Here is a 12,346-nt window from a genome sequence, read left to right as displayed (position 1 = left end):
TTGTTAAGTAACTTGCTACCTTTTATTAAATTAAATTAAATTAATTTTTGTTTTTATAAGTAGAAAAAGAGGTAAGTCGTCGCGCGCACAAGGCAACAAGTGCCGGGAGTGCGCTTCAAAAATGGCCGTCTCCATGGTTGTTTACGGGGGAAAGTGAAGTGTGAGTGACGCCGGTGGCCTTTGGCTGCCGAAAAAAAATTATTATTGCTAAAATTCGCAATATTTTTTCAATTTTTGATTACCCAACGATTTGGCATGTGTACCGCGATGAGTTACACAGCCTCCCAGGAGTCGGATCTTTTTGATGCCACCGTCTTCGATGAAATTGGGTCTCACGTGTGAGTTTTTAGAGTTTTCATGGCGTTTTTACTGCCATTTAATTTTATTTCAACTTTTATTTATATACTAAAATTTTCACTATTTTTTTCTTCTTAAAAATTTTATTTTTTCTCCATTTTTTTTTACTTTTTTCTAACAAAAAAAAAAATATTAAAAATTGTTTATTTTCTTTTTTTATTTAAAAAAATTTTTTAATTTTTTTGTTTTTTTATAACAATTTTTTTTTAAGCAAAAATAATTGAAAATTTACTATATTATTATTATTATTAATATTTATTGTTTTTTTGTTCTATAGAAATGTCAGCCATATTTTTTTTCTCAACAAAGAAAACATATTCAAGGTCGCTAAAATTCACAATCATAACAATAAAATAATAATAATAAAATTAATAGGACTATTAAATTATTTTGATAAAAAAATTTAGAGCAATTGATTAGATAATTAGAAAAAAAAATTATTTATTCGAAAATTGTTTTTTTAATAAATAAAATTAAAAATTAATTCATTTAATTTTTGCTTTGCATTTTTTTTTTTAATTTTAATAACAATTTTTTTAATAAAAAATAAAACATGTTAATTTTTTTAATTTTTGTTTTGAATTTTTTTTTTTTTAATTTAAAAAACATTTTTTTCCTAATTTTTTTTATAAATTTTAATAACAATTTTTTTAATAAAAAATAAAACATGTTAATTTTCAAAATATTTTTTTTTAATTTAAAAAACAATTTTTTGTTTTATTAATTGTATAAATTTTTGCCCTAAATTTTTTTTTTAATTTAAATAACAATTTTTTTATAAATTTTAATTATTAGAATTTTAATAAGAATTTTTTTAATAAAAAATTAAACTTGTTAATTTTTTTAATTTTTGTTTAATATTTTTTTTTTTTTTAATTTAAAAAACAATTTTTTCCTAAATTTTTTTTTTAATTTTAATTATTAGAATTTTAATAACAAATAAAACATGTTAATTTTTTTAATTTTTGTTTTGAATTTTTTTTTTTTTTTTTCAATTCAAAATTTGTTTATAAATTTTAATTATTAGAATTTTGATACCAATTTTTTCAATAAAAAATAAAACAAGTTATTTTTTTTAATTTTTGTTTAAAAATTTTTTTTTTAATTTAAAAAACAATTTTTTCCTAATTTTTGTATAAATTTTAATTATTAGAAATTTTAACAACAATTTTTTTAATAAAAAATAAAACATCTAAATTTCCTTAAATTTTTGTTTAAAATTTTTTTTTAATTTAAAAAACAATTTTTTCCTAATTTTTTCCATAAATTTTAATTATTAAAATTTTAATAATTAATAAAATATGTAAATTTTTGATTTTTTTTTTTAATTTAAAAAAATTTTTTTATATTTTTTTTATAAATTTTAATAACAATTTTTTTAATGAAAAATAAAACCTTAATTTTTTTAAATTTGCTATGATTTATTTTTTTTTAATTAAAAAAAAAAAACATTTTTTTCCTAATTTTTTTATAAATTTTAATTATTAGAATTTTAATATAAATTAAAATATGTTAATTTGAAAAATTTTTTTTTCTTAATTTTTTTGAAAAATTTCTTTATAAATTTTGATAATTAAATTAAAAAAAAAAAGTTTTGTAATGAAAAAATGAAAATTAAAAATTTTACAATATTTTTTATTTATTCTTTAGAGATTTATCAAACTTGCCTATTTTGGAAAATGAAGAGCCAGAAGAGATGGAAAAAAAATACCAACTAAATCCTACCCCAGAAATGAACAATTCTGGAGCGGGTTTAGCGATTGACCCGTTGCAATTTGGTCCGCTGTCCTCGGCACCAATTATTGAGGAATTTCCTGGGAAATATAATTTCGAGATTCTTATACCTCAGGGTAGAGGAAAAAGTAGTGTAGTAAGTTTTATTTATATAAATAATAAATTAAATAATTAATAAGATAAAGGCACCAATTAGTGACAGGGATCCAATTATTGACACGCTATTTTATTTTAAATCTTATTTATCTACAATATTAAAAACAATTTTTTTATTTACTATTTAAAAAAAATTAATGAGAAAGATTAATTAATTAAAATAATTAAGTTAAGTATTCTGAAACTTGTAAAATAAACTATTTTGGAGCAAGCACTAAAATTTCCAGATTTTTAATTATTTTTTAAACTAATCAAATTGAACATTTTTTTTTAATAAATAAATTAAGTATTAAAAATTAACAATATCGGATATTTACATTCAACTGAATGGTTATTAATTATAAAATAATTGGTGTCAATAATTGGTACACAAAATATATGGATCTGATATTGACAAGTGAGTTTATATCAAGCTGTAACCTCTCCAATCAGACTTTACTTATTGTATTTAGATCAGATTAATGGTGACAAGTAAGCATTAAGGGTCTCAATAATTGGTCCAACGGGATGTCACTAGTTGGATCAATCGATTTATCAGCCTGTCAATAATTGGTGTATCCGGATGATTGACTTTGTCGATTGAAATTGATTATTAAACTTGAAAAAATATTATTAAAAAGCATTCATTTTGTTTCTCAAAAGATTAATTAATATAATGTAAAACAAAAAATTGGACAATCTTAATTTAAAATGTGTTTAAAAAAATTAAATGACCTACATGCAATTTTGATATTTTATCCTATATACATATATATGACCTATATTTTAAAGATACAAGCCCATCCTGACATTACATTCATCAAGAGCTTTCATTTGAGTACCCACATGCTTTTTTGATATATTTTTGATATATTTATATATAAATATATAAAATATGAAAAATTGATGTGGGTACTCAAATGAAAGATCTCGATGATTATAACATCGGGATGAGATTATATTTTTAAAAATGTCAATAGTTCACAAGATACAAGGTCGTTTCTTAATTATTGACTTTTTTAAAGATATAAGCTCACCCTGATATTACACTCATCAAGACCTTTCATTTGAGTACCCACATGCATTTTTGATATATACATATATATAATATATATAAATATATGAAAAATTGATGTGGGTACTCAAATGAAAGGTATCGACGAGTGTAACATCATGATGAGCTTATCTCATTAAAAATGTCAATAATTCACAAGATACAAGGTAATTTCTTAATTATTGATATTTTCAAAAATATAAGCTCACCCTGACATTACACCTATTAAAAGCTTTCATTTGAGTACCTTCATGCAATTTTGATATATTTTTCATATATACATATATATAATATATATAAGTATATAAAATATATGAAAAATTGATGTGGGTACTCAAATGAAAGGTCTCGATGAGTGTAACACCGGGATGAGCTTATATCTTCAAAAATATCAATAGTTCACAAAATCCAAGGTAATTTCTTAATTATTGATATTTTTAAAGATATAAGCTCACCCTGATATTACACTCATCAAGAGCTTTCATTTGAGTACCCACATGCATTTTTGATATATACATATATATAATATATATAAATATATAAAATATATGAAAAATTGATGTGGGTACTCAAATGAAAGGTCTCGACGAGTGTAACAACATGATGAGCTTATATCTTTAAAAATGTCAATAATTCCCAAGATACAAGGTCATTTCTTAACTATTGACCTTTTTAAAGATATAAGCTCACCCTGATATTACACTCATCAAGAGCTTTCATTTGAGTACCCACATGCATTTTTGATATATACATATATATAATATATATAAATATATGAAAAATTGATGTGGGTACTCAAATGAAAGGTCTCGACGAGTGTAACATCATGATGAGCTTATCTCTTTAAAAATGTCAATAATTCACAAGATACAAGGTAATTTCTTAATTATTGATATTTTCAAAAATATAAGCTCACCCTGACATTACACCCATTAAAAGCTTTCATTTGAGTACCTTCATGCAATTTTGATATATTTTTCATATATACATATATATAATATATATAAGTATATAAAATATATGAAAAATTGATGTGGGTACTCAAATGAAAGGTCTCGATGAGTGTAACACCGGGATGAGCTTATATCTTCAAAAATATCAATAGTTCACAAAATCCAAGGTAATTTCTTAATTATTGATATTTTTAAAGATATAAGCTCACTCTGATATTACACTCATCAAGACCTTTCATTTGAGTACCCACATGCATTTTTGATATATTTTCCAAATATACATATATATAATATATATAAAAATATAAAATATATGAAAAATTGATGTGGGTACTCAAATGAAAGGTCTCGATGAGTATAACACCATGATGAGCTTATCTCTCTAAAAATGTCAATAGTTCACAAAATACAAGCTAATTCCTTAACTATTGACCTTTTTAAAGATATAAGCTCACCCTGACATTCCACTCATCAAGAGCTTTTATTTGAGTACCCACATGCATTTTCGATATATTTTTCATATATACATATATATAGTATATATTAATATATAAAATATATGAAAAATTGATGTGGGTACTCAAATGAAAGCTCTCGACGAGTGTAACGTCATGATGAGCTTATATCTTTAAAATCGGTGCTTTTAACAGTACTCCCAACTCCTGCGTAAAATCTACATCGACATGGAACAACGGCAGCCAATGCGGTTCCAGTGGTCACCACCAGTGGACAACCTCTACCTGCGCACTACCTTAGTCTACGCAGAAGACCGGTACCGAGGAGACCCAGTTCTGCGTTGCCACAACCACATCGGAACAGACAGCCCAGCGAACCGGAACATGCCAACAATAATCCTGAAGCAAGTAGTGCGTTGCATCCACCCCCGCAGCTGTTACGAGGACATCAGCGGACACAATTCTGTAACAATTCCTCTAGGAACTCCCCAACCGGGTTGCAATTACGTTCCTCTGGACTTTATGTTCTACTGCAAGAACAGCTGCTCCACTGGAATGAACCGTCGCGCGACTCAGTTGGTCTTCACTTTAGAGACCGAGACAAGAGAAATTGTCGGACGTCGTACACTTGAAGTCCGGGTTTGCAGTTGTCCGAAACGCGACAAGGAGAAAGAAGAAGAGACTTTTGCTTCTCGTGGGAAGAAACGCAAGATGAAGAGGATCCCCTCTCATAACATCAACAATATTAACATCAACACCAACGCTAGTCCTAATATCAACACCAATAATATCAATTCCATCAATGGACTCCAATCCCTTCCCTCTTTTGGCTCCTTGGTTCCTCAACCTCCTCCGGGAAAGAAACTCGCTCTTGCTAGGGACCAATGCGTCAGCTTGAATCTTAGGTTGCCTTCCAGGGAAATTGCTAAGGCTGTTCTTGAAAGCGCTTATAATATTCTGGCTGGAAGAGCTGCGCTTACTGGAGATCATGCGTTTTTTTATCCTTACATGAAAGAAATTCAGAATACTAATAATTCTTTTGGGAATGATTAATGTGGGTATTTTTTAAGACTTTAAGGGGCTTTAGGAGCTATTTTTACAGTAATTTTGACCATAGTTTTTTTGTTGAGCAGAAAAAATTAGCTAACAAATTTAAGTTGTCCGAAAAAGAATAAAAAATAGAAATTTTTTTTTTTTACGTGGAAAAAATTTTTTCACGAAATTTTACTATGGAATTTTTTTTAGGTAACATGGTAAAAATTTTGAAGACACGATTTTTAAACTTAGTTATTTTTACATGCAAATATTGAAAAATTAATATGCGATCATTTTTACCATACTGACTTTAAAATAATAAAAAAAAATTTTTACATAGAAAAAATTTGTACGTAAAATTTCACCGTGGGAATTTTCTTTTAAAGTAATATGGTAAAAATTTTGAAGACACGATTTTAAACTTAGTCATTTTTACCCTGCAAATATAAAAAAAATAACTTTGTTATAATTTTTACCATGCTGACTTTAAAATAATAAAAAAAAATTTTTACGTGGAAAAAATTTTTATGTGAAATTTTACCATGGGAATTTTTTTAAGGTAATATGGTTAAAATTTTGGAGAGATGATTTTCAACATTGTTATTTTTATCATGTAAATATTGAAAATAATGATGTTTGGAAAAAGTTTACCATGTTGACTTGAAATTATTTAAGAAATTTTTTTTACATGGAAAAAATTTTATGCGAAATTTCGCCATGAGAATTCTTTTTAGACAACATGGTAAAAATTTTGAAAACCCGACTTTTAACATTTTTATTTTTGCCATGCAAATATTGAAAAATAAATATGTTAAAATTTGTACATTCAAATTTTTACCATGTTGATTTTGAAATAAATTAAGAAATTTTATTTTTTTACATGGCAAAAACCTTCTGAGTTATTTTTACCATGTGAATTATTTTTTTAGGCAATATAGTAAAAATTTTGATGTTAACATGATTTTCAATATTGTTATTTTTACCATGCAAATAACGAAAAATAGCTATGTTAGAAAAATTTACTTGTTCAAACTTTTACCATGCTGATTTTGGAATAATTTAAGAAAATTTTTTTGCGAAATTTCACCATAGGATTTTTTTTTGCACCATTGTTAAAATTTTGAGGATATGATTTTTAACATTATTATTTTTACCAAGCAAATATTGAAAAATAACTATGTTAAGAAAAATTTATGCATTCAAATTTTAACCATGTTGAGTTTTCAATAATTCAAATCTTACTATTTTTGCATGGTAAAAATTTTTGAATTTGACATAAATTAATTTTATGGTAACATTGTTATTTTTACCATGCAGGTATTAAAAAAATAATTATACTACGTAAAAAAAATTCGTACGTTAATATTTTTAACATAATGACAAAATAATTTTGATAGAACCTTTAAATTAATTGCTTTATTAATTTACAATATTTTCCTGTTGACATATACAATTTTTCAGTGTAAAATTAGAAAATTTTCTGTACTATAAGAATTTTTTTCCATGCAAAAAATTTTTTCCGTGCATACAAAAACTGAATTGTGAAATCTTTCTGATTTTTTTTCATGGTCAAAATGTTTATTAAAAATTCCTGTCAGAACAATTTTTCCCATTGAAAAAAATTGCATTTAAATTTTGTTTTCCTATCAAACGTAGACTTGATTAATTTTAATCAATAAAATTATTTTTTGTCCTTATAAAATAAATTTTTCTTTTACAATAATAGAAGTGAAATTTTTTTTTTTTAATAAAAAAATTTGAAGCAAATTACTTTTTGTAAAAAAAAAATTGAGCTAATTTCTACTCAACAATTTCAAGTTCCGTAAAGTATCCACATTATTACACCACAAATTCAAAATAAAAAAAAAAAACTTGTACCTGGGGTACTTGAGACTCGCATTTTTATTTCTATGAAATGATATATTTTTATTTTAAAATATTTTTTTTTATATTACTTGACTTGTGGATAATTTTACATTACACTTTAAGCAAAAAAAAAAATTAATTTTTTTCACCACAAAATTTTCCGCTTCCGTAAAATTACACATCAAAAAAATTTTTATTAAATTTACAAAAAATTATACAAATTACTATAAAATCATATGTGCCTTAAAAACTGTTAATTATATTAATAAGTAATAAAAAAAAAAATTGTTGTAATCAACGGCTTACTGTGGCCTCTGAGAATTTATGTTATACATATATATACTTAACTATAATTATTTTTATTATTATTGTTTAATGAACTGAGTTTATGCTCAATTATTTAATGTATAATTACATTTAAGCCAGTAATTGTAATGTGATTATTAGTCAGTAATTATTGACTATTTTTTTACTTTTGTATACGAAATAAAGCACTTGTTAACCTTCAATTGCTTCTAAATTGTTCCTTAGATGTCTAAGCCCTCTGGTGGAGAAATAAGCAACTCTATATCTAGAACCACAATATTAAAAGCTTGCGGAATTGGTGCTTGGTCTGCAAGTTCTGGCCTTGTGGATTCTATTTTAGTAATCCGACGTTTGAGTTTTATTTCTGTGTTCTCAGAACTTCTGCCATGGAGAATCCACTCTCCTTTAGTTGATACACTTGTTACCCAAGCTGTTTCTTCTTGGTACTACATTAAAAATAGTGTATTTTAACACTTTTTTACTATAAAAGCATTGAAACAGCTTTTGTGCATGCGCAAAACCTATTTTAAACTTTGGAACAGGATTTGCGCATGCGTAAGATCTGTTCCATAGCTGGAACTGTTTTTGCGCATGCACAAGACTTGGTCTAATGCTAAGAACAAGTCTTGCGCATGCGCAAGACCTGTTCTAACGTTGGAACAGGTTTCGCGCATGCGCATTAACAGTTCTTAGCACTAGAAGAGGTCGTGCGCATGCGCAAAAGCTATATTAACCTTGAGACAGGTTCTGCGCATGCATAAAGTCTATTACCAGCATTAGACCGCTGTCTTATCAGTAATTTTAGTTACAAAATGTATTTGACATAATTAAAATTATTGTATACTAGTGCACAATATATTTTGTATTTTTTTGTTATAATGTAAAAATTTATATATTGTATATTAATTGCAAAATTAGGTGACCCTGTTAATGGTCTTTGGTTGTTGGGTCTTTTTCTAAAGAAATATATTAATAAATTAGAACAAGTTCTGCGCATGCGCACAAACTGTTCCAGATATGGAAAGCCTGTTTTAAAATTAGAACAGGTTCTGCGCATGCGTATAATCTGTTCTAGTTGCGGAACGAGTTCCGCTCATGCGTAGAGTCTATTATTGGCATTAGAACAAGTTTTGCGCATGCGCAATAACTGTTCCAGCTATGGATTAGGTCCCAAACATGCGCAGAATTTGTTCTTGCCAATTCGTGGTTGTAAATTGAATATTTATCAATAATTACAGATTATTAATGATTAAAAAATTGAACTATAAGATATTACTTTAAAAGAAAAATACTTACATGGAAGAAAAATAAATCATTGGAACAATGTATAATAAAAAGAGTATCACATTGGAACTCTAAAGGAACAGGTATTGTAATTTTAGGCCCAAAAAAATGAACCTGAACAACTTGATGATTTTTTCCCAAATGCTCAATAAAATTTTCACAATTAACCGGTTCGTAGCATGTGATCTTAAAACTCAACGGACAGGGAAAAGAATTAATAACAGAGTCCGTAGAACCTCCCCAACATGGCGTCGAGGGCGCAGGAACACTTAAATACCCAGAGTTAGTATAAAACTTGCTTAATTGAGGTTCTCGGGCCTTGTGGTTCTCGGAACCGGACAAATCAGCTCGTAATTCTCCAGTACTCGCAGATTTAGTTCTGTCACCAGTAAATAGTTCCCCGAGCCGCCGGAAAGCCGGTGAGGGCGCTGATGGGCTCAGATATTTCGGATCTTCTGTAGCTAAATTGTCCGCAGAAGCAGCTTTGTCGAAGCCACCTAGGAGGCGCGCTAGTCGCGTCTTCATCGCAGCCGGTAAGCCAGGTTGCTCTTTTTTACCCACCGTGTCCTTACCGACCGATTTTCCGAATAATTTTTCTCTGAGCGACGAATTTACAGCTTCGCCATTTGCTGTAGCTCGGGCAATTAATCTTGAGATGTCTTCTTCATAGGCGTCGCGGATATTCCGCTGGATCTGGTCGGCGACAAGACAACGACCTTGGCCTAATCTGATCCTGCAGATGGGACAGCGAGGAGTTTTTTGGCGGCAATTCGAACACAAAATGTGACCATGCACGCACTGAGACACTGGTGCTGAAGCCGTTTCTAAACAAATCGGACATTCTAAAGCTTTCACGGTTCCAGAAACTGCCTTAGCTAATTTTCTTGCTAAGGTTGGCAGAGGTCCTGATACTGCAACGCCAAATTCTGAAGTCTCGTCAGCTGTTTCTGCGCAGTGGCGCCATACTTGTAAATTTATTGTCTCTCCAGGTTCGCGTTTTATTAATGAGGCGATTTCTTTTACTCTAAGGCCGACTATGTCGGCATTATTTATGTCTAATAGGCAATCTCCAGCTCTGAAATTTAATTTTATGATTAATTGTAATTAATGGATTCTAATTTTGGGGTTAGGATATGCGAATTTTGGCATTTTAGGCTTTTTTTATTATTGCGCATGCGCGGGAACAGTTCCTGCGCATGCGCTAAAACAGTTCCTGCGCAGAAATGTGAGTGTTTTTCGTACATGCTTGTAAATTATAATAAAATTAATTAAAAAAAAAAAAATTAGTTTAATAAAAAATTAATTTTATAAAAAAACAATTAATTTAATAAGAAAATCAATTTAAAAATATCTTAAATAAAATAAATTTTTTTTTTTAAAGCAGGAACTGTTTTGACGCATGCGCAGAGACTGTTCAAGGCAATAGACAGTCTTTTTATTATATTTTAATATTAAAAATACAATTCAGACCGACTAATCTATGAAAATTAATTAAATATTAACAACAAATTAGCTTTTTATACAAATAATTGGGTATTTTCTAGCAGGAAAATGATTTTTGGCGCATGAATTTTAAGCGCGAAATTTTGATTTTGAAATTTACTCATAATTTATAAAAATTGTAAATTTTTCTGGAAACTAGATTAGAAATTCAAAATTTATTTAAAGATAATTTTTATCGAAAAGTCAAATTTTAAATTAGTTTTTATAAGAAAAAAAAATTTTTTTTCTATTTTTATATTAAATTTTTATTTAAAATAATTTTATCAAATTCGAAATCTTTTCTAATATTATAAATTTTAATGCTTGAAAATTCTGCGCAGAAATTTTTTCTCATACAAAAAATCGCCAATTTATCCGTCTTTACTGCGCATGCGCCCGAACAGACCCTGCGCATGCGCAGAAATAAAATAAAATTGTACTTCTAAAATAACAATCTGAAAAGCAACTTATCTTAAAAAAATTAATCTATTATGTGCGCAGAACCTGTTCCGACGCATGCGCTGTTTTAAAATAAAATTTTGTTCGTAAAATTACAATCAGAAAGCCAAATCATCAAAAAAAAATTATTATACCTGTGCAAAGTCTGTTCCGATGCATGCGCAGGAACTATTCCAACGCCTGCGCAATAATAGAATAAAACTTTATTTTTAAAATTACAATAAACCAACTTATCTACAAGAAATTACTATATTACCTGCGCAGGAACTGTTCTAGCACATGTGCAGTTATAAAATTAAATTCTGTTTGTAAAATAACAATTTAAAAGTCAAGTTAACTTCAAAAAATGATTTTAATACCTGCGCAGAACCTGTTCCGACGCATGCGCAGGATATGTTTCAGCGCAGGAACTGTTCCAGCACATGCGCAGTAAAAAAATAAAATTTTATTTTTAAAATTACAATCTAAAGGCCAACTTATCTACAAACAATTATTAAATTACCAAAAAAATAATAAAATAATTACCTAAGACCCGATTTATCCGCAATGCTCCCAGGTTCGACATAACTAATCCAAGGATAAGGATCCCAAGGGGACCGTGTCAGGTGAAATCCACAAATTTTGTTGTTTTCGTCTTCCGAATCGTCAATATACAAAGAAATAAATTTTCTGCAGGTATAAACCGGTGGTTCCTCCATTTTTTTTCACATAAATAATAAACTAAACATAAAACTTGCTAGTAATACTAAAAGCAAACAAGTTAATAACCGACTCTATAATCTTACGCTCTTAGTATAAATGAAAAACGAACAGATTTAAAAGTAAATCGGATCTCGTTCACCTTCACCTACTTACAGAGCCTTGGCATTGATGTAACAGCCTCCTTTTCCTTTTTTCATCAAGATCCGCTCAAGCAAGTATTTTTTTTTTAAACAAAATAACATTTTTTATAATTTACAATTTTTTTTATTTATTACGCTATAAAGTTGCTATAAAAAAAAATATAAATTATTCGTCTATTTTACAAGTGCGTTTAGGCTATTTAATTATTTCATAGGAAAGTTTTACAAAAAATTCCTAACAGGAATGTTTTCGAGGGGAAACTATTTTAATTTTTCTTGATATGCTTGGAATATTTTATTTTTTTCTAAAATCAGTAGCTGCTTATTTTTTATTAGCTATAGAAAAAATTTTTTCTTGTTACAAAAATTTTTTTTAAGGTACTG

The 12,346-nt window shown here is 27.7% G+C and overlaps 2 protein-coding genes and 1 long non-coding RNA gene across 3 annotated transcripts in view; 2 read left to right on the top strand and 1 right to left on the bottom strand.

The window, feature by feature from the left end:
• The window catches only part of LOC123263646, a 342,430-nt gene that overhangs the window by 228,753 nt on the left and 101,331 nt on the right, over positions 1–12,346 (top strand). The gene's annotated exons all lie outside the window — the stretch shown is intronic.
• LOC123263553 (cellular tumor antigen p53) lies at positions 100–5,847 on the top strand. Its single transcript, XM_044726414.1, has 3 exons — positions 100–338; positions 2,008–2,227; positions 4,884–5,847. The coding sequence occupies exons 1-3, from the start codon at positions 256–258 to the stop codon at positions 5,739–5,741; spliced, it is 1,161 nt and encodes a 386-aa protein (XP_044582349.1). The 5' UTR covers positions 100–255; the 3' UTR covers positions 5,742–5,847.
• Positions 7,781–12,297, bottom strand: LOC123263542. Its single transcript, XM_044726401.1, has 3 exons — positions 11,646–12,297; positions 9,192–10,254; positions 7,781–8,341 (listed from the first exon to the last, which is right to left on the bottom strand). The coding sequence occupies exons 1-3, from the start codon at positions 11,816–11,818 to the stop codon at positions 8,117–8,119; spliced, it is 1,461 nt and encodes a 486-aa protein (XP_044582336.1). The 5' UTR covers positions 11,819–12,297; the 3' UTR covers positions 7,781–8,116.

The sequence above is a fragment of the Cotesia glomerata genome, linkage group LG4 (genome assembly GCF_020080835.1).
Source record: "Cotesia glomerata isolate CgM1 linkage group LG4, MPM_Cglom_v2.3, whole genome shotgun sequence".
Lineage (NCBI taxonomy): Eukaryota > Metazoa > Arthropoda > Insecta > Hymenoptera > Braconidae > Cotesia > Cotesia glomerata.
Note: the sequence above shows the minus strand (reverse complement) of the source record. Positions and strands in the feature narration are given on the sequence as shown.